This window comes from Alosa sapidissima, chromosome 3 (assembly GCF_018492685.1).
Source record: "Alosa sapidissima isolate fAloSap1 chromosome 3, fAloSap1.pri, whole genome shotgun sequence".
Classification (NCBI taxonomy): domain Eukaryota; kingdom Metazoa; phylum Chordata; class Actinopteri; order Clupeiformes; family Clupeidae; genus Alosa; species Alosa sapidissima.
This window is the reverse complement of record NC_055959.1, coordinates 18,871,939-18,892,278: the sequence shown is the minus strand read 5'-3', so window position 1 is coordinate 18,892,278 and position 20,340 is coordinate 18,871,939. Positions and strand designations below refer to the sequence as shown.

General features: G+C 46.0%; 1 protein-coding gene across 3 annotated transcripts; it reads left to right on the top strand.

The window, feature by feature from the left end:
* Positions 1-519: 519 nt before the first annotated feature.
* On the top strand, positions 520-19,999 carry LOC121705405 (TBC1 domain family member 10B-like). 3 transcript variants are annotated; one of them, XM_042086358.1, is made up of 10 exons: positions 520-1,210; positions 4,884-6,013; positions 9,881-9,980; positions 10,384-10,491; positions 12,699-12,805; positions 13,104-13,218; positions 13,331-13,396; positions 13,623-13,812; positions 14,060-14,214; positions 16,144-19,999. In XM_042086358.1, exons 2-10 carry the CDS (start codon positions 4,905-4,907, stop codon positions 17,056-17,058), a joined length of 2,865 nt encoding a protein of 954 aa, XP_041942292.1. In that variant the 5' UTR covers positions 520-1,210; positions 4,884-4,904; the 3' UTR covers positions 17,059-19,999. The 3 variants fall into 3 exon arrangements, with proteins under 3 accessions (XP_041942292.1, XP_041942294.1, XP_041942295.1); XM_042086360.1 differs by having other exon boundaries at positions 4,880-6,013; XM_042086361.1 differs by having other exon boundaries at positions 1,206-1,299.
* The last annotated feature ends 341 nt before the right edge of the window (positions 20,000-20,340 follow it).

Below are 20,340 nucleotides of genomic sequence, written 5' to 3'. Positions count from 1 at the left end.
TTCGTTTTTAGGCACAGAACAAGTGGGTGTCTGCAGGCGCTTGATTGCTATTGTTTCGTTTTAGTTAATCTGCTGGAAATTATTTCAAGACAAGACTACTTAAAGCCTTGTAGCAAGACCAAAACAATGGTAATGACCGCGAATTTTATCCCTACTTCCAAATCCACGCAGACACCACCCTGTCCTGTCGCCTATTCACTACAGTAAAAGGAACATAGATAGATAGACAACGTTATCTAAATTTCCCTCGAGTAATTGATTGATCCTATGGGAATTTTAAGAAAAGTGTTTGGCTTTGGTTGATAGTGCTAGGTGCTAGATCATACAGAAGTTGAACACCGGGATTGTATATCCTTTAGATCCTGTCCAGCAGGTGCCAAATCATAGTAGGCTGGGCTAGGCTAGGCTACCCTGTCTGGCAGACATCAACAGCCTGCATTAGCCTTCGTCACAGTTGAAACCTTCCTTTAAAAACAGCAAACACTTGTTAATATTCCACATTAATTTAAACCTTGTATTGGGAGTAATAAGAGGATTTTTTTCCAAGACTGTAACTTTTAACAAGCCAAATATATTTTCATTCAGTCTGGATGTAACCACGGTAAAATAAAGGGTGTAACAAGTGACCTATGCGCGAGCCTGTTTGTCTGGGTGACATCTGAAAGGACCCGGCTGCACGTGCGGGGGCGCGCACGTCGCTGTCAGAGTTCCTTCCAGCAGGAAATACAGACGGCCAGTGGATGTGTCAAATCGCTTCACCATCCTTATAAACTGAACAGTTTCATTTGAAAAAAAAAAAATGTCCAAGAAAATGCCGGTTGCACGATCAAGAACCTGAACATGGACTAAAGGATAAACCACCACTGTTTTGTTTTCACCTGCAACGATGCGGAACCCACAAGCAAGCTTGTTAGCTAAAGTAGCAAACCACCCTGTCTGTTAGCTAACACTGCTATATAGGTAGCTAGCCAGCAAACAAGCTAATCAAATTCGTGGTCGTGGACGTTTGTTTTGTTCAACTCATCTTTTCAACTTCGACACGTCCAATAAGTAATTCTCACTGGATGTTATTTGTCCATTTTGATTACATTGGTTCGTTTCAATTCACATAACGGAAGAAGCAGTTATTGAACCGGAGCTGTGGGGGGGCCGCGGACAAGACCCCCCTGGGCGTCCAGGCGGACTCCGCAAGCAGCCACGCGGGACGTGGGTGAGTTGATGGGAGGAGAGAGTCACACCAAGGTCGCTGATTGTTTTCGGGGCCTGTTATCGGAAGAGTGAGCTGGTCGAGCCCAATACGTAAGCTGACCAGCGAGTTTGTGGGTGATCTCATTTTTGCGTTTTGAATTGAGAAGTTGTGTGGGTACAGGTTAGGCCGCAAGGAAGGATATGAAACCAGTTAGCAAGTCCGATTACTAAGAATAACCAATGTTAATGAAAAGTTGCAAAACGCCCATCCAGCTAAATTGTTGCCAATGCTCACGTTGACTTTTTCATGCGTAAATGCTTTGAAGCGCCCCCATGTTTACATTCCGCCGTGAAGGTCCTATTCGAATAACAAGCTAACCGGTTAGCTGGACAGTAGCTAGCTCCCACAAGCTAGTAAAGAACTTTGTAACCATTGGGAATGGGAAGCAATTAACTTCGCTTTATCTGACAAAATATTGACATATGGCCAGAATGGTAGGTATTGACATCCAATTTACAGAATTATTTTTTATATGTACTAATTTGGTTTGTTAATTGCTGTTGGTGTCTATTGAATGTATTGTTTCCCGGAGAAACTTAACGTTAGGTAGATGGAAGACCATGAGCTTATTACCGCTGTTCTCAGTTTTTCTAACACATAGACAAGTCATAAACTCTCACCACTTTCACGATAGCTTGTTTTGCATACATCAGCGTAGTGCTAACCGCATGTTTGGGTGGAGTCTGATTACAGTATATCGAGAGCCGGAGTTACTTTTATTTGATCAAAATGTGCTTAATGGCATTGCTACTTAAGGAAATGTTGTTTGAGATTCTGTAGGTTAACGTAGAATAGTTTTCGAAATATCAGACCATGGGGTGTTGCATGGATATGTTTCACACAATTTGTCGTTATGCTGGACACCCCTTGAAAGTAATTTGCTTTTGAAGTAAACATCGTTTGTCATATCAGTTGGTGTTAGGTTTCCCAGCTGATGTGTGTTTCATTTGCTGCTGGTTGTAAAGTAGTATACAAGGACGCCTAAATGCTTGAGAAAGATGGCACGATCAGTGGTGCCAAGCATTTCATCATAAATGCTCTGTTACCCATCCTGGTGATAGGTCGAGTTTGGCCCATGGCATGGGAAATCATTTATTGTAGTTTCATGCCTTTTGCACTTTCCCCATGCACACATTCCTAGCTACAATTGTATTTCTTCCTATGTTAGTGATGCATAACATCCACCTTGTTACGCCCTAGCATTTACCGTCTATGCCGTCTCTATTGCCGCGTTACCACTGCTACAGTAAGAGAACTACAAGCCTATTCAGAAGTTGCAGATGTCTTTGGTCTGTATGGCAAACCTTTCTGTAATATAACTTGCTTGTGTTCCATTATAGTCACACATCAGTAGCAGTAGCAGAAGAGGATAGCGCACATTCACTTCTGTGAGAAGTGCAGCTATGTCAATTCCCCTTCATGAGTTGTTCTGCTGCAACACAGTCTATGGTGGGATCACTGACACAGAGTACAGATTTAGATCAACCCTTGAATTAGGCTATTTGTTGATTCTCATGGCTCACATTTGCATGTTGACTGAGGACAGTCTTGAGGTGAGGTGCTTGCAAGTTTTCTGTCTTGCATGGATGCTCCCTCTTGAAACTATTGTTTTCAGTGGGGCCAACATACACAAAGAATTCTTGCTTCCTCAGTAACATCTCATGTCTGCCCACGCAATATGTGATTGGCCAAGACTACATCATCCTGGTTCAGTTCACTTTTATTCTCAATCTGAAGTATTTAACAGTAGCCATAAAGAAGACCTGGACCCTTGTTTGAGTTTATGACCGTGTGTGAACTGTTGTTCTTTTGGAGTTTACAGATACCACTCAGCACATACCACGCACACGGTGTGAACTTTAGTAATCTGGTCCAGGGACAGTACACGTGGGCCTGAGAAGGAACTGCACACGTCAAGTAACACAAATAAACACACTAGATGTGCTTTTTCCAGCCCACGATTTTCATCTATAACTGTACCCATGCTGTGGTTTGTGCTTGTGCTTGTTTGCGACCTTGCTCGACTCAAGACCTCCAAGAACTAAACCAAGCAAACACCTCTCACAGCTCTCTGCGCTCTAACCTCACGCGACTCGAGACAGAGAACTAAACCAAGCAAACAGCTCTCACATGTGCCGCTGTAGGCGTCCTCCTCATGGTTCGCCAGTCTTGTGACTCCACCTGATGGGGCGGCTGTCATCAGAGAGGCCAGACTGTAAATACATGTTCCTTGTGGGGCCCTTTTGACAAGCAGTCATTAAGGTGTAGGCCTAAAGTTTGTCTATAATGGACATGTGGTTGTGTGGACACGTGGATCTCTAATGTGTGCTGCACTCTTAACCCCAGCCCCATTCCACTGATGGTGGTGTATTCAGATCCCCAATCAAAAATTAGTCTGCATTATTGATAATGTTGCTGCTGTTTGTGCTTGACTGTTGGAACATCTGATGGTAAACAAGCCAAAGTTAAGTCACAGTGCACTGAGCCATAAGCTTGCCGTGTTCAGCTCTCCCGAGTGTTGTTCCACTGCAGTTTTTGTTTTCATTCCTTGGTCAGTTCTGTTCCCTGTCCATGGCCGCACCGTGTTGGCTAGGTGGCAGGAGTGTTGGCACAGACATTTTGAATCCTCTAGTGGCAGCCCCCCCCCCCCCCCCCCCGCCCTGTACCCTGGACAGCAGGTCTATTGCCGGAGAATGCTGTGTCAGACATGAATTAAACTCCACTGCTTTATCTGCTGGTTTCAGACTACACTCCTTCCCCTTACCCCCAGCTAGATGTAGGGCCTTAATGTAGGCCCTTGGAGCACTGTGTCGTGAACAATTTGCTTTATTTGTGTCTGAAGAATACCATCCTGAAGAATACCATCCAGCTGTCTGAAAGAGCAGTAAAAGGGGAGGGGAGGGGAGCCCTGAAGCATGTTCCCACATCGTTTTTTTCCATAACATAAAAATAGCAAGTTACTTCTTTATTTTTTAGCCAGCTGTATTGTGATAAAACAAGGAAGTGGCTGTGGTCACAGCTGTAAATCAGACACCGTAAAAAGTGCTGGTGTGTGTGCGTGGGAGACAGAGACGGGGGTAGAAGCTTTGTCTGTGTGGTTCAGCGCTGGTAGTAACAGGGTCTTGCTTGGGTATACGGTCTGATCAGAGTGGTGTGAACTTTTGAGTCATCATGTGATGAATCTCCGTATCCAATATTGGTATGGACTAGAGGAACTGGGCTTAGGGGTAACCACACTAGAGAATGAGAGAGCATACTGGCCTTTTCTCACTGTAGTAGATCATCTGCGGTATATCCTCAAGCTGTTTGCTGAAGAGCACTGAAAGTAAATGGAATTTGATCAAGCTTTACACAGTTATATATACAGGCCACAGTCCATTTAGGATTTAAATTAACACTATGTAGAATGTAAATTATATAGTACATTCTGGTACAATGCATCAAATGGGATAATTTACATTTTAAACTGTACATGGTCCTTAACAAATATAATGAGTTAAAAAAAGGAAGTACAAGCATATTGAGAGAAGTGATTCTATGATGCATATGAAGTCCTCTTCCCTCACTCACTTCTTTCTTTCTCTCTCTCTCTTTCTTTCTCTCTCTCTCCCTCTCTCCCCTTCGGCCCAGACAGCGCCAGCAGTGAGGAGCAGCCATGGCTGAGATCTCCGCCCTCACCCCTTCTCCTCCAGGCATGGGCGACCCCTCCCTCCCTCCTGCCCCCTCCTCTCCCCACGCCCTGCCCAGCCTGCCCACCTCAGAGTCCCCGAAACAGGCCCTCATTCCGAAGTCCGCCTTGTACGGCGATCGTGCCACAATGGGAACCCTGTCTTCCCCGACAACGAGCACAGAGATCCCCACACGCTCACCGCGAGCGTCCATGTTGGCGGGCGTAAGCATCCCTGAAGCACCTCCGCTCTCTGTCACCAACGAGACAGCTGTCCCCCAGCCTGCGGAAGGCGCCGTGCCCCCCAGTGAAGAGAGTCGTGGGCCGGGCAGCACTGAGCAGGCGGGCAGCTCCGAGATCCCGGGCGTGGCAGGGGGGGCGTCAGTGGACCCGGGGCAGAAGGAGACCGCTCCCTCCCCTGACGTTAATCCCAGCCCTAATCTCTACCCCAGTGTCCACATCAACCCCACGAGTGCTAATCCCGCTCCGGGGGAGAGCCAGCCCCCCTCCGAGCCCACTGCTCAGACCCCCCATGAGGTGGCAGCAGCAGCAGCCCCCTCCAGCACCTCTGCCCCTCCTCCCTCCTCCTCCTCCTCCTCCAGTGCCCTCAAAGACTCTGACTCTACCCAAAGTCAGACCAGCGCCTCTGCACCGACAGCAGGAGCACAAGCAGCAGCAGCACCAGCCGCTCCCTCACAAGCACTGCCTCCCCCGCCGCCTCCGCAAAATGCCAAGCCACGGGACGCCACCACCCCCTCAAACCCTTACCCTGCCCCTGGACCCAAACCGGCCTCTCCCGCCACACCAGGTGCCTCCAAACAGGCCCTGGAGCCCCCGGGAACCCCGCCCTGGTCGGAGCCCCCCGCCCTGGTGGTCCAGGAGTCGGGCCCCATGCTGCCCCTGCCGTCGTCGAGGCAGGCCCCGGACACGATGAGCTACCTGGAGTCGGCCAGCCTGATGTCGGGCACGCTGGAGTCGCTGTCGGGGCTGGGCGAGGACGGCAGCTCGGTGGGCTCCGACTCGGAGATCAACGGCCTGGTCATGCGCCGCACCGACAAGTACGGCTTCCTGGGCGGCGCGCAGCACTGCGAGGCCAGGTGGGTAGAGCGCCTACACATACACACAAGCACATACGCTTCACACAGGCAGATGTGCAGACACACACACACACACACACACACACTTTCATAAATATTCACAGAAATCCACACACAACACAATCCAGACACACTTACCAGCAGCAAAAGTATTTAGTGTTGACATTTTCTAATGTTGCTTATTAAAACTATTTAACGTCATCCAAGGTTAAATATCAGTGTCTGATATCAGAGTCTTTATTTGCGTTGTAGCAGGACACTGGTTTTAGCATGTAGGTGAATGCAGGCTTAGATGAAGAATTCTGTGACAGCTATGTAATAATGAAAGTCTTCACACATTGGTAATTACTTCTCTGCCATCAGTAAATGTGCATGCTGAGCAAGCCTTGGCTAATGAGTGAGGACAGTCTCCTGCAATGGTGGTGTTCCGTTTCTGCCAGGATGGACAGTATTTTTGTGTTTCTGTCCGAACTGTAATGTTTGGGTGAACTTGAGCTCAGTGCATATGGTTTGTGTTAAATCAGTAGAGCCATACTCCAACCCACCTTGACTAGGCTGTTTGGAGATAAAGTCAGTGGGTGCATCTTCCTGTGTTTTGATCAAAATCTCCGTGTGATACGGCCTGTGGAGGCTCTTTCTCAATCCCACTCCATCTCTCCCTCTTACCCACGTGCTTCCTGTGTCTATGACGTTTGTTATTAGTGCTATCAGCAAGATCACTGCTGTGCTGATCAACATGTCCTCCCTCCCTGTGGTCAATAATGCACCACTCAGCTGTGGGCACTTGACCAATTCCCTTGGATCATTCTCGCTCTCTTTCTCTCCCTCACTCTCTCTCTCTCTCGTTCTTTTTTAGGTTGATCTCTGTCTGTCTATCTCTATCTCTCTGGCCTCTACATGACATGCATATTATTCTTACTTTCTTTAACATTTGTGTGTGTATCTTTATTCTTTATGTACACATACACTCAGACACCTATATAAATACATGTACATGCATGGGTATTGTGTTTCCATCTGTCCCTCTGACCCCCGCCCTGCTGTATTTGCCGGTGTCTGTCTGTGTCCTTCATCTCTCCTTGTGACTCAGTTAGTGCTGACACTGCCTCTGACTCGCTATTTGAAGGCTGGTGCCTCAATCGTTCTGTTTCCCCCCCATTACACCCGCCTAACTCACTCCTTTCTTTCTCGCTCTCTCCTCCCTCTTTCTCTCTCTCTCTCTCCTTCCTCGCCATGCTATCTGTGATTAACACCTCTATCTGGTTCTGCTGTCTGTTTTTGGTTTTGCTCATTTGTGGGAATGACTAAAATTACACTGAAATGAGTCATTTTGCTGACCCTTCAAGTGTTTTGTGTTTCTGCTCCATAAATGGGCATTTGAGTCTGTAAGAGAATGAGTGTTGTGTTGTGTTGTGTTGTGTTGTGTTGTGTTGTGTTGTGTTGTGTTGTGTTGTGTTGTGTTGTGTTGTGTGCACGCAGGGCCTAAATTTCAGCGCGGGATTGCGGGTATAGCGCATAATTTATACAAGTCCCGCAACTCTAGCCATCATAATGCGAGAAATTTCCGCACACATTTTACAGTGCCATCTGATGACGTTAATCTAATAATGGAGTGGCGTGAATGCGGGACGGACGGACCAACTTCTGACTTGAATCAAACGTAACCTCATGCAGACACACACACACACATAACTCTCTCTCTCTCTCTCTCTCTCTCTCTCTCTCTCTCTCTCTCTCTCTCTCTCTCTCTCTCTCTCTCTCTCTCTCTCTCTCTCTCCTCTCTCTCTCTCTCTTCTCTCTCTCTCTCTCTCTCTCTCTCTCTCAAGCAGGACTTGTCACCACTGAAGTCAATTATGCTTCAAGTGCACATGCAAGTGCTTCTACATCAACTGCTAACTGACGGAAAAACAACAGTTTAGCGATCAGAAACTGTGAGGAATTTTGCAAACACAGAAGGATTACATAGAGTGGCCATGGGACGTGAGGAAACACGGATGTGTTCTCCATTTGAGGAATCGATTGCGGACGTGCGCAGGCGGTTACTGATACGGAGCGCATCGTTGCCCTAGGTTAGGCTATTTTTAGGCGCATTCATTACTAGTTAGAGAAAGTTAGGCTTTTTTGCCAATCTGCAAAAACAATTCTTCCCAAAAGCTTTTTTTTACTACGTGTTTCTATAGGTATCTAGTAACACCTCCCAATTTATCCACTGCCAAATCCTCGGGGAAATGCCTGGAGAGCCAATCAAGTTTGGGGTGCCCAGAGAGACTGGGTGAAGATAATGAATTTTTTTTTTTTTTTTACAAATATTAGCTTTTGAGATGTCTACTAGGGGTTTTTAGGGGTGCTGAATCTATCCCAGAGCCATCAGTTTTGAGTAAAAAATGACTCCCCAAGTCCATAACAAATCCATAAAAAGTGGTTTTATTGAACAATTACAAAACAAAACTTCCTTAATCAGTTTAAAATGTACTTCCCTGCATCTCCCTCACTCCTGTTATCATCTGGCTGGTCGATGTTCTGGCAAGAGTTACCATGACAGTTCCCACCAGCAGAAATACACTTGACTCCAGTGATTTGTAGCAGTAGCCACAGGCTTGGAATTTCACCATTCTGGGGGCAAGGCCACTTTGCCTTCAGTTGGGCATATTTGGTGGGGGGCACAAAGGCCACATGTCAGGGCACCAAGCCCAAAGTTAACTATACAGTAGTAGGCTATAAAAATGATCAAAGTTGTATTTAGCCTATTCACTGCAGTAGACCTGCATCACTGTATGAAACATTACAAAAACATGACATATTACATAGAACTGTAAATCATCTGATCATCTAATAATTACAGATATCTAGGCTATATATAACATTTATTTTATATTTGGCCTGCTATGAAATCATGTATTGAACTATTTAAATTTAAGCACAGCTCAGCTTTAAGAAACTCAAATAGCCTAGCTGCATGCTTAGCATTTTGTGATCATTAAGGCTAATGATTTTGTGATCATTAAGGCTACTACATTTATGCACTTTCTTTCTTGCGCTGTCACTTTCTCCACTGAGTAAAAGACTAAATTAATTTGCGCTGTGAATGCTAAGATTATTTTGACAGGCCACAGGCTAAATAAAAATCGCTATTAGTAGGACGCAAAGCTGAATATTGAAAGAAGGGGGCACCAAGGCCACCGTGGCCTGTAAACCTATGATTATCAAAGGGGCTTCACGGCCATGGCCGTCGTGGCCGCCGTGAAATTCCTACCCTGAGTAGCCAATCTCTGGTCTGGAGATATCCCCGCAGAGAGTGCTGTGCTGCAGCTCCTGTAGTCGGAGGCAGTTTCTCAGGCTTGATACTAGTTATGAAGTTCTCATGAGTTTTACATTTTGTCGCTCACCGTCCACCCTGTGCGTTGGACACTCTTTTCTCACACACACACACACATATGCCCACACAAATACATATGCACACTCTTACACATAAAGTTCACACATTCACTGATTCTGTCTCTCTCTCTCACACTCACACACACACACACACACACACAATGTCCTTTCTTGCACACACAATGTTGAGACAAAACTATCTGTGATTATAGCACCAGTGTGTTACATGCAAAACAAAACTTGACAAGCTGAGATCTGTTCTTTTCTGCCTTTCTTTGTGTGTGTGAAAGGGTGGACACTAAGAGTGAGACATTGCTGTGGTCACCACTGGTCTGCACTGACTGTGAGATGAGTTTGTAGTCACTCAGGCTGTAACCATGGGCCTCTCCCCCTCCCTCCCTCTTTCTTTCTTTCTTTCTTTCTTTCTTTCTTTCTTTCTTTCTTTCTTTCTGTCTGCTTTTCCCTTCCTCACTCGCTCTTTCTCTCTGACAGTGAGAAGGAACTCCGAGTGGAGGTGGCGCGACAGAGAGAGATGAAATGGCTAGACATGTTCAACCACTGGGACAAATGGGTCATCCGGCGCTTCCAGAAGGTCTGTGCTGTGCACCTGATTTATGATGGTATTGGGGGATTGTGAATGCTTGCATTTATTGCATTTGTATATGGAATTTCAATTATTTTTGTAGGCTGGTCTGAATACCTTTATGCGTGTGTGTGTGTGTGTGTGTGTGTGTTTGTAAGAGAGAGAGAGAGACTGCCAGCATATGTATTTATGCATGTGTGCACATTCATACTTTTGTGTGTGCATGCCTCTGTCTTTGCATGATTTATAAACCAATTGAATGTGCTGACATTTGTGCCTATCTGTGATTTACTGCCAGAGCTGGTTTGTGTTGCTTTCACACTAGAGCTTTTGATGTGGACTGGGGTCCACTTGAATCGTTTACTGTGTGTTTTTGTGTGAGTGTGTGTGTGACTTGTGTGTGTTGTTGCAGGTGAAGCTGCGCTGCAGGAAAGGAATCCCGTCCTCGCTCAGAGCCAAAGCCTGGCAGTTGCTCTCCAACAGCAAAGAGCTCCTGGACTCCAACCCTGGGAAATTTGATGTACTGAAAAGCACACACACACACACACACACACACACACACACACACACACACACACACACACACACACACACACACACACACATAAGAAAAGCACATGAGAAGTACACCAAAGATGCACCTTCACTTGCTCACATCCATCTTGACACTGTTGCAAACTAATTCACCATTTTGTTGTCCATACCTTATATTGACTAGAATCCTGAAGTGCAAATCTCAAATCTTTTACTACTTGCACTGCATTAATAAAAACCACAACAATTCTGATCTGAATCTGATGTAGAGTAATAAGCATGTACAGGCCCACAGTGCAGTGTTGCTGTAATCACTTCCTACTCCGGCACCAGCTAATTAAATCCTCCTCAGTTATGTATCCAGCCCTCCCCACCATTCGCCCCTTAAATCTCCTCTAAGCCCAGGCTGGTTGATTGTCCAAAACATCCACACCTACTGTCGCCTAAAGCAGCATACAACCTGCTGCAGCCTCCTTCCAACTCCCACACAGGACACACGGGGCCAAGACGTGGCCACACTGTCCTCTCACACCTCACAGAAAGGGCTGCTCTGGATTCCTAATGGAGACCCAGACCGTCTCCCCTAAAAGGTCCCCGGTGGCCTCCTTCCCAAGGCAGCGAGGCAAAGACCTCCCCAGCTCTAATCCTCTTAGCCTTGGGCAGCTAATCCTGCCAGTCTGGGCCCTCTTCCACGGCTTGGCAGGCGACCTGGCCTGAGTGTGGGCCTTTTAGCGGAGCCGCGAGATCCACAGCGGCCTTCTGGCCCAGTGTCCAGTCTCGCTGCAGTGCGTTTGTAGGGCAGAGGTAGAGGTCACATATTAGAGGATCAATGTGACCCACATATTCTCCCTCACAGACAGACATGCACATCTGTTTCTCCCTCGTCTCACTTGCACAACAAACAGCATGCACTCTTATAGAAGTACACTATCAGCCTGTTTCCCATACATGGATTAAACCATAAAGCTTTTTTTTTCAATGGAGAAGTTCTCTTTTAATCTACAACTATGTCTATGCATTGGACACTAAGGGCCCTATTATCGTGGTCTAAAACGCATGGTCACTAGTCAAAAGCTTATTTAAATTTAGTAGGATGTCCAGTCCACATTGGGAGTGTTTTTGTTATCAAACGTCGGGCGGATGGCAACAAAGGCGTTCCCAGGTTTCTAAATCAGTCATGGGTGTGTTTTGGGTGTTACATCATTTAAACCAATGAGAATGACATCTGTCATTCCCTTTAGGCGAGCGACGCAGTGAGCAGCGCAACTTCAAACAGCGCATCAGTATTTTGATAGTCAGCGGCGCATTTGAAGGAATCTTCTTCCATGTGAGACCATATGGAACAGTTATTCCACTAAACCATGCTTTACTAAAACCTAGCAGAGTATAGCCAGCATGTATTTGCACTCGTCTATTATTTGAACTCATTGGCAAAGTGAAACTTAACTTCACTGTGGTGTCAGTCAACGACAAAACAGTTAATTACTTTAACTATTGACTGACATTGACAATGGGTTACCACCGAAAACATAGCCTGGAAAAAGCAACATTTACCCCAATAATGATCGAATGACTGAATAAAAAACATTTATTCTGCAGAGGAGTTGCTGCTTACATCTCGTAACAGTGCGTCTTCAGCTGTGCTTCATATTTGCCTCTCGCCCCCACCTAATCACTTTTATCCGTCATTACCAATCTGCAAATGATGGTGAACAACTGTTTGTCATCTCATTGTGATATCTCATTGTGAGATGTATTTCGGAATATCTTTATTCTAATTATGTTTTCCATTGTAATCGTGGTAATTTGTAATGTCTGACATGGATGTACGCTGGTGTGTGAGTGTGTCAACTTGCCATGGATTTCTGACCAGGTTTTTCTTGGTCAGTGGCGTAATGCGTTTTAGGTAGTGTACGATAGCGATTTTTAGACAACGCGCCAGACCCCTCCTTTGGTCGTTAATTGCCACACCCCTTGGAGCATTGCTCAAAAAGAAAGATGTGCAAGATAAGAATAAATTTTGCACTGGGATAATAATCTGCTTTTCGCCAGGCACCAGGTTACGAAAATATGGCCCTATAAGAACAACATTCTATAAACACACTTAGGCACCTTCCCAGAAGCACAAATAATTATTTATTGATTATTATTTAAAGTTTATTTATTGTTTGCGTCTTCTCACCTGCTGTGCAGGAGCTGGAGAGAGAGCCGGGAGACCCCAAGTGGCTGGACATCATTGAGAAAGACCTGCATCGCCAGTTCCCCTTCCATGAGATGTTTGCTGCGCGTGGAGGACATGGGTAAATATGTGTTTACCAGCTTTGGCCTGGTCTGCACAGGCTTTAAAGGACTTGTTCCTACATTTAGTGTCTAATGTGTTCATTTATTTAAGCCTGAAGAGTCTGTTTATAAAATAATTGCTAGAAGGTTGCTAACCATGGTTGTTCTCAGGGTTCTAAACTTTAGATGCTTGTGTTCAATCATGTTTTCTATTAGTTTATTAGTTACTGTGAAAACCTATAAACATGCTGCAATCATATCATTGCATCTTGTTCAGCCTTTTGGTTCCTTATGCTTTGTTCTCTGGCTCCTCTGCAGTCAGCAGGACCTGTACCGGATCCTGAAGGCGTACACTGTGTACCGGCCAGACGAGGGCTACTGCCAGGCCCAGGCCCCAGTGGCGGCCGTGCTGCTCATGCACATGCCTGCTGAGGTGAGCAGAGAGTAGGGGAGACCTGTGTGTGTGTGTGTGTAAACTTTGATGACAAACATGCTTTAATGCTTTCTTTGGTGTTTAACCTGTATATAACTTTGTATTTTGGCAGCAAGCCTTCTGGTGTCTGGTGCAGATTTGTGAGAGATACCTGCCAGGGTACTACAGCGCAGGACTGGTGAGTGTCTGCAATGACCACCCTTCAACAGTCTGTCTCCCTTTCCCTACATTATATATGCTATTTGTTCAAACTGCCATCTCTTCGTTTGATCTGCCTCTCTCTATCTATCTCTCTCTCTCTCTCTCTCTCTCTCTCTCTCTCTCTCTCTCTCTCTCTCTCTCTCTCTCTTTCTTTCTTTCTCTCTCTCTCTCTCTCTCACCCCCTCCCTCCCTCTGTCCATCAGGAAGCGATTCAGCTGGATGGAGAGATCTTCTTCTCTTTGCTGCGGCGCGTGTGCCCCATGGCTTACCGGCACCTGAAGAAGTTCAAGATCGACCCCATCCTCTACATGACCGAGTGGTTCATGTGCGTCTTCTCCCGCACGCTGCCGTGGTCCTGTGTGCTGCGCGTCTGGGACATGTTCTTCTGCGAGGGTTAGGAGCTTATGCGCGCACACACACACACACACACACACACACACACACACACACACACACACACACACACACACACACACACACACACACACACACACACACACACACACACTCATGACTTGTGAGACATGCAAATAAAATACATTTTTGGGAGCATATATTTTACTTGTGTTAATTGAGTAGATATGGAGCTGACTGGAAATGTAGTAGGTAAAGTGAGTGTGTGTGTGTGTGTGTGTTTCAGGTGTGAAGGTGGTGTTCCGCGTAGGCTTAGTGCTGCTGAAGCAGATGCTGGGCTCGGTGGATAAGCTGCGGGAGCTGCAGGGCATGTACGAGACCATGGAGCGCCTGCGCAACATCCCCCCCGAATCCATCAAGGAGGACCTGCTCATACAGGAGGTGGGTGAACCTGCTCATACAAGAGGTGGGCGGGCCTCTGGCAGGCTATGCATTCACACTCACTCACTCACTCACTCACTCACTCACTCACTCACACACACACTGTCACTCACTCACTCACACACACACACTGTCACTCACTCACTCACACACACACACACTGTCTCTCACACACACACACACACACACACACACACACATACACACACACACTGATCATCACTCAAGGCCAGTGCCCACTGGCTACGATGTTCGGTGAAGCACTGAAACACCTTGTGATCCGTGAAAACATGCTTATTAAGTGATGGTTTAAAGCATACCAAGGCAAAAACACTTTGTTTGAGTGAACTTTAAATTTACAATGGCTAGTTAGATATTACTGGTACTATTCCATTAAGTGTTCATATGTATTACCTAAATAGGCCTACGTGCTATAAGCTGGTTAACAGTAGTTTCCTAGCAGTGGTTGTGACCCTTAAAGTCATACAAGTTGGCTCAAATTGTTGAAGACAGTAAAAACACATGGATTTAAAACCGATCCAACCAAAAACAAGCCAATTCTATGGACCTGAGATTCATAAAATGGAACCATCTGGTTGTAAACACTGGTGCCACTGGTCGTTGCCCATTAAAAAGGAAGAACTAAGTTCTAAATTGGGTGTTGCCCTGTGAAAAGGAACTGAGTTTTAAACGGCAACGTCTCTTTATATGTGTGTGTAAGGCGCAGTCAGTGGACATTGACCGCCAGCCTTCCTCTTGTGTTCTGTATGAGGAATGCTCATGAGGGGGGCACCTCCCTTAGCGCTGTTAGGGTTGGTCTGGTCAGTCTGCTCATGTGTTGCTCACGCTCCCATTGAGAAAGCCCTCCACTCTCCCCCACCCAGCCCTACACAGACAGCAAACGATAGACACACCAGATCACACCAGGCTCATGGAGTCATGACTCATGTCTAGACCAACATACTTCCCATATGCACTTTCCATTGTACTGTTAGAACTAGGGCTGGGCGATATGGCTGAAAACTGTATCACAATATAAGTATTTCATATCAGTCGATAACAATAATTATTGATTTTTTTTTTTTTCAAGGACCAGAAGGGAAAAAAAGTTCAATTTAAACACTTTTATTTTAAAGTTAACCTTCCTCTGATTTTAATCACCTCAGTTATCAATCAAAGAAACAGGGAAAAGAAATAGCAACACAATCATGAAAAACACTCAAATAAATAAATGTGCACATAAGTCTGAATGAAAAGCAGCACTGGTTGAAGCCTGGAAATATTGTAAACAAAGTAGCTTAATTTGCTAGTTTATCATAGTCTACTGGTTAGACTGTTCAGTTTCCCCACATGTGTGTTTAAGTTTCAAATGAATACTTGTTCTCCTTGGGACAGGCCCGTTTGAGTCTGGGATTGAGATGATTAGAACTTAGCAGTCGATTTGAATGCAACAGTTTTGAACAAATTCGTGCAGCGTGCTAATGATGCTAACCAGATTTAATAGCATTTTAGCCAGTCGTCTTGCACGATTGTGAATGTTTGGATTACATGTGCATGAGGAGGGATGCGCCTTTTGAGAGAGAGAGAGAGAGGGAGAGAGAGAGAGAGAGAGAGAGAACGGGGCAAGCCAAGGACTCATTGAGAGTCTGTGTTGAGTTAGGCCTACTTCTATCGCCTACTCTGGTAGAGTTGCACATACTAGCTACAATGCAAGATATATTTAGCCTATTTATTTATGGACAACGTAAGGCGGGAGGTGTGTGTTGCTTTTAATTATCGAATGCACAGGGAAGATCCAGTCTTTCATATATTTTAAGAACAGTTATTTTCAGGTTTATTCATGTCTCGAATGTGTGGATTTCGGTGTGTCCCTACCTGTGTGTATTGTTAATTGTGTGTGTGTGTGTGTGTGTGTGTGTGTGTGTACAGGTGATCACCCTGCCGGTGACGGAGGCTCTGATCGAGCGCGAGTGCAGCATCCAGGTGCGTAAGTGGCGCGAGTCCCGTGGCGAGCTCACGCACCAACCTGCCCGCCGTCTCCACGGCACCCGCGCCATCTACGACCAGAAGCGCCGCGCCGCCTCCATCAGCTCCGGCGGCAGCCTGTCCTTCCTGGGCGTCGGCGTGCCACCACCGGGCCCCCTGCGCGCCTCCTCCAGCCTGTTGTCCCTCCCAGGCTTCCGTAGGTCCAAGAATCCCTTCCACTCGCAGCAGAAGAAGGGCTCGCTGTCCGGGCCCTCGGGCATGGACACCGTGTCCCTCCACGAGTTCTCCACGGGCGGCTCCGCGGGCGGCTCCCCGGCCCACTCCGGAGGGCGGCCGCAGGGGAAGCACGGTCCGAGCCCTCTGCTGGTGGGCGCCTCCGCCCAGCCGGCGTCCCAGGTCCCCTCGGAGAACCAGAACCTGGCCACCCTGCCGCCGTCGGGTCAGAACCAGCAGGGGACGCCCTCGCGCGCGCTCGCCCCCTCGCCCAAAGTGGTGGCGGAGCAGGTGACCCCCACCCTCCCCTCGCCCACCGCCAACAACGCTCCTCTGCCCCCCTGCCCCGACCCAGCAACTAAACCAGCAAGTGGGGCTGGAGGTGGAGCAGCCTCTGGAGGAGAGGAGGACGGCAAGAAGAAGAAAAGGAGCAAGGAGGAGAAGAAGCGAGAGAAGGAGGAGGAGAAACAGAAGGCCCGCGAGAGGAAGGAGAAGGAGAAGGCCGAGAAGGAGCGGCAGAGGAAGGAGCGAGAGCGAGCGGAGAAGGAGAGGAAGAAAGGCGGCAAAAAGAAGGACAAGGCGGGTGGTGCAGGGGCCGAGGCGGAGGAGAAGAATGGTGCAGCGGCAGCGCGGGATTTGGCCTAGTTAACACCCCCCCCCCTCCCCCCCCACACACACACACACACACACACACACACACACACACACACACACACACTCAGATGTCCGGCCTGGCCACAGGGCTGAAGCCCCGGAGAAGAGGAATGAGGGGAGGAAAAAAAGAGGACAAAGGAACAAAAGAACCATGGAAGGGTGAAGGCAAGAATGAAAGGAACACGGCTCTCCTGTTGAAACGCTTTTCATCTCGTCAAAGGCATCACCATCATCAACTGGACCACATTGCCCAGTCACCCCTGGCTATGGTCCACCTATTCACCCCTCCTCTCGCTCCTCTCACTCCCCCTGCCTTTTCCCTTCCTCATCTCCCTCACACCCCCCCTCTGTTTCCCCCTGGTCCACTGTGTATCTATTTCCCAAACCTATGTTCAGACCTCTTGGAAGGAACCGAGTGTTTGTTCGCCCTCATAGTCCTAATCTCATTTCATTGGACTGGTTTCATTTCTGTGGACGTGTGTTTAATTATAATTTGCCATGTGGTGGTTTTCATGAAGGACTATATGCAAAAGGAATCAAATTGGACTGTGACATGTGCTGAAGCTGAGGAGTTTTACAGTGGTGTATGCCATAGGCATGTATATAGGTTGAACTCTACATGGATGAAGGACCCCCAATGCCAGCTCAGTGGGTGGTGTCCAGCCAGAACGCCTGATTAAAAAAAAAAAAGAACATACTGTATAACAAAAACTTGGTGAATCCATCAGCGGTTGACGTAGCCCTCAAGCCCTCAAGATATAATTCTGGGTGGTCTGTTGAGTTGTCGGATGTATTTATTCTAGAACTGTAGCTCGTGTGTGTGTATGTATGTATGTATGTATGTATGTATGTATGTATGTATGTATGTATGTGTGTGTGCCTTCGTAGATTAGTATAGTGTAGTTGGGTCTTGTCTAACTAGTCAAACTGCTCCTGTGTGTCTATCCGTCTCCCATGTCCCCCCATTACTTACGTTGCCCCCCCCCCCCCACCTTCTTATTGAAGGTATTAAAGGGGTGGATTGGTGGAGCAGAGGAGGTTAAGAGAATTTCAACAAGGGACATTTTGAAGTCGACCCAGTGCATGGTGTTGTCCTGGACTTATGAAATTGTGGATGTGCTCAGTGTTGTCCCGGCAAAAAAAAAAAAAACAACAAAAAAAAAAAACATAGGGAAATAGTCTTTTAACATTATTTTATTTTTGAAGGAGTATCATTTTAATTATTTTTCTTATAGTCCGTTTTGACTCGACCCATGCTTAGCTTATGTCTCTGTTTACAGATAGTTTTTTTTTTAACTCAATTGCTTAATTAAGGGGGGCAAAAAAGATGTTCCTCCTTATCACCTCAGGCTACAGAAGAGAGAAGCTTTTTTTGCCCCCCCCCCTCTCGCCTCACCAGTCCCTCTCACTTTTATGACGAGTGAAGATGAGGAACTGCCATTGATGGGCTCATTGTTTCTCATTGGTCATCATTGTGTGTACGGTCACTTAGCCACCCCCCCATCCTGTACTGTAATGCCATCATGGTCGAATTCGTCTTCATCTTCATCTTTTTGGTTTTGAACTGGAAATTATGGTCAGGTCTCATGAGAATGCAACTGGCTGTTGTTGTTTTTCAAGGAATGTATTGTTGAAACAGTGTCCCTGTTTGGAGTTGAACTCTCTCTGGATACTGGCTTATCAGGTGATACAGAGGTTGATAAAAGGTTGATATTATTTTCTCATTGTGACGTAAGCAGGAGAGAAAGCATTGTGGTATATTTCAAGCTTGTTTTCCTGGTGAGGCATGTCCGAGAAAGATTCAACAGTGTATCTACAGTTTTTATTTTGTAAATACAAAATGCTATTTATATGGGGGAAGGTTCATAGTACTCTGTGAGAGGCAAGAGGCTGGTCAGAAATGCTTGTCAGTGTCCCAGATAGTGAAGGATTAGTTTTGATTTTTGCACTGAACCCTTAATCGATATTGTTATTATTATTATTACATTTTGAATCAGCTGAAGGCCCCCCTCACTAACTAACCACTTCTGTATCTAATGCACAGTATGTTTATTCAGCTGAACTGTTTGAGTCCTTAACCCAGTGTGCGTTAGGACCCTGTTGTGGTCAGGCTTGGTGCAGCATTTGTAGCATTAACTGCCTTCTAACCTTTTGGGTTTGTAATGTATCAGTGTATAAAATGTGTTAATTTAAAACAGATCTGCTATATATTGTATACTATTCCTACCCTGAAGCTTACCTAGGAGTTTTTTTGTATTATTTTTTATTTTTTTATGGCAGCAGAAAGGATGCCTGCTGGACTGGAATATTAGTTGGAATCTTGTGCTTTTTTGTTTTTGTTGTATTTTCTTATTTATGTTTTTTTTTTGTTTTTTTTTTTTTTCAAAAAAATTTCAAAATCTCACATTTGTTTGCACATTCATATCCCCATAATCTGATAGAACAAATCCCCTTTTGTAGATCATTAATTATGTCCATGAATTATCATTTTTACACCTGACAGTATTACAGAACCAATGCTTTGGCTGAGGGTGTAACTGGAGAAAGTGTTCATCATATTTCTTTAACTTGATGTGGTGGAGCATCCTCATCCCTGATTGATATGAGGAGACTGCCTTGCGACAGCAGGCAAAACCAATATGAAATTGCACTGGCATTCCAAACAACATTTCCATGTTTTAACTGGAAGCTCCTTTTGCCAGAGGTGTCTTACACAGCATTGTGGTTAAGAAATCACTATTAAATTCACATTTCCCCCATCAACTCACATGACCTTCATTTCAATGTCGAGTAGCAAGCAAAGTCGATTAAACAAAGTGTCTAGTGCATGAACTTAAGATATTGCGTGATGTGTGGGTGCATTGCTTAGAGCCCACCCATGTTTGTGCAATGTGCATAGGATCTAAATGGTATTAAATTGGCAAAATGATGATTTTTTGAATGGTGTTATTTAATGAGCTTTAGTTCATTTACACTTGTTGGCCTGACTTTGCTCTTAACCCGTCACTGAAATTAGGACCAACAATGTTATTTGTCACACACACACACACGTGCACTTGTGCTTACACGATACCCCCGATAGGTGTCAGTGGGAGGCGCTAGTGGGTTACTGTAACGTAGATTACTGACACTCCTCTAACGTTGATCTTGACTTCATGACATCTGTTTGTGTCGTGCCAGTGAAAAGAAAACATAGACTGTACTGTGCTCCTCTTTCTGTCTGTCTCTGCGTCTGTCTAGCTAATGTTTGGGGACTGGTGTTGGGGTGCGATG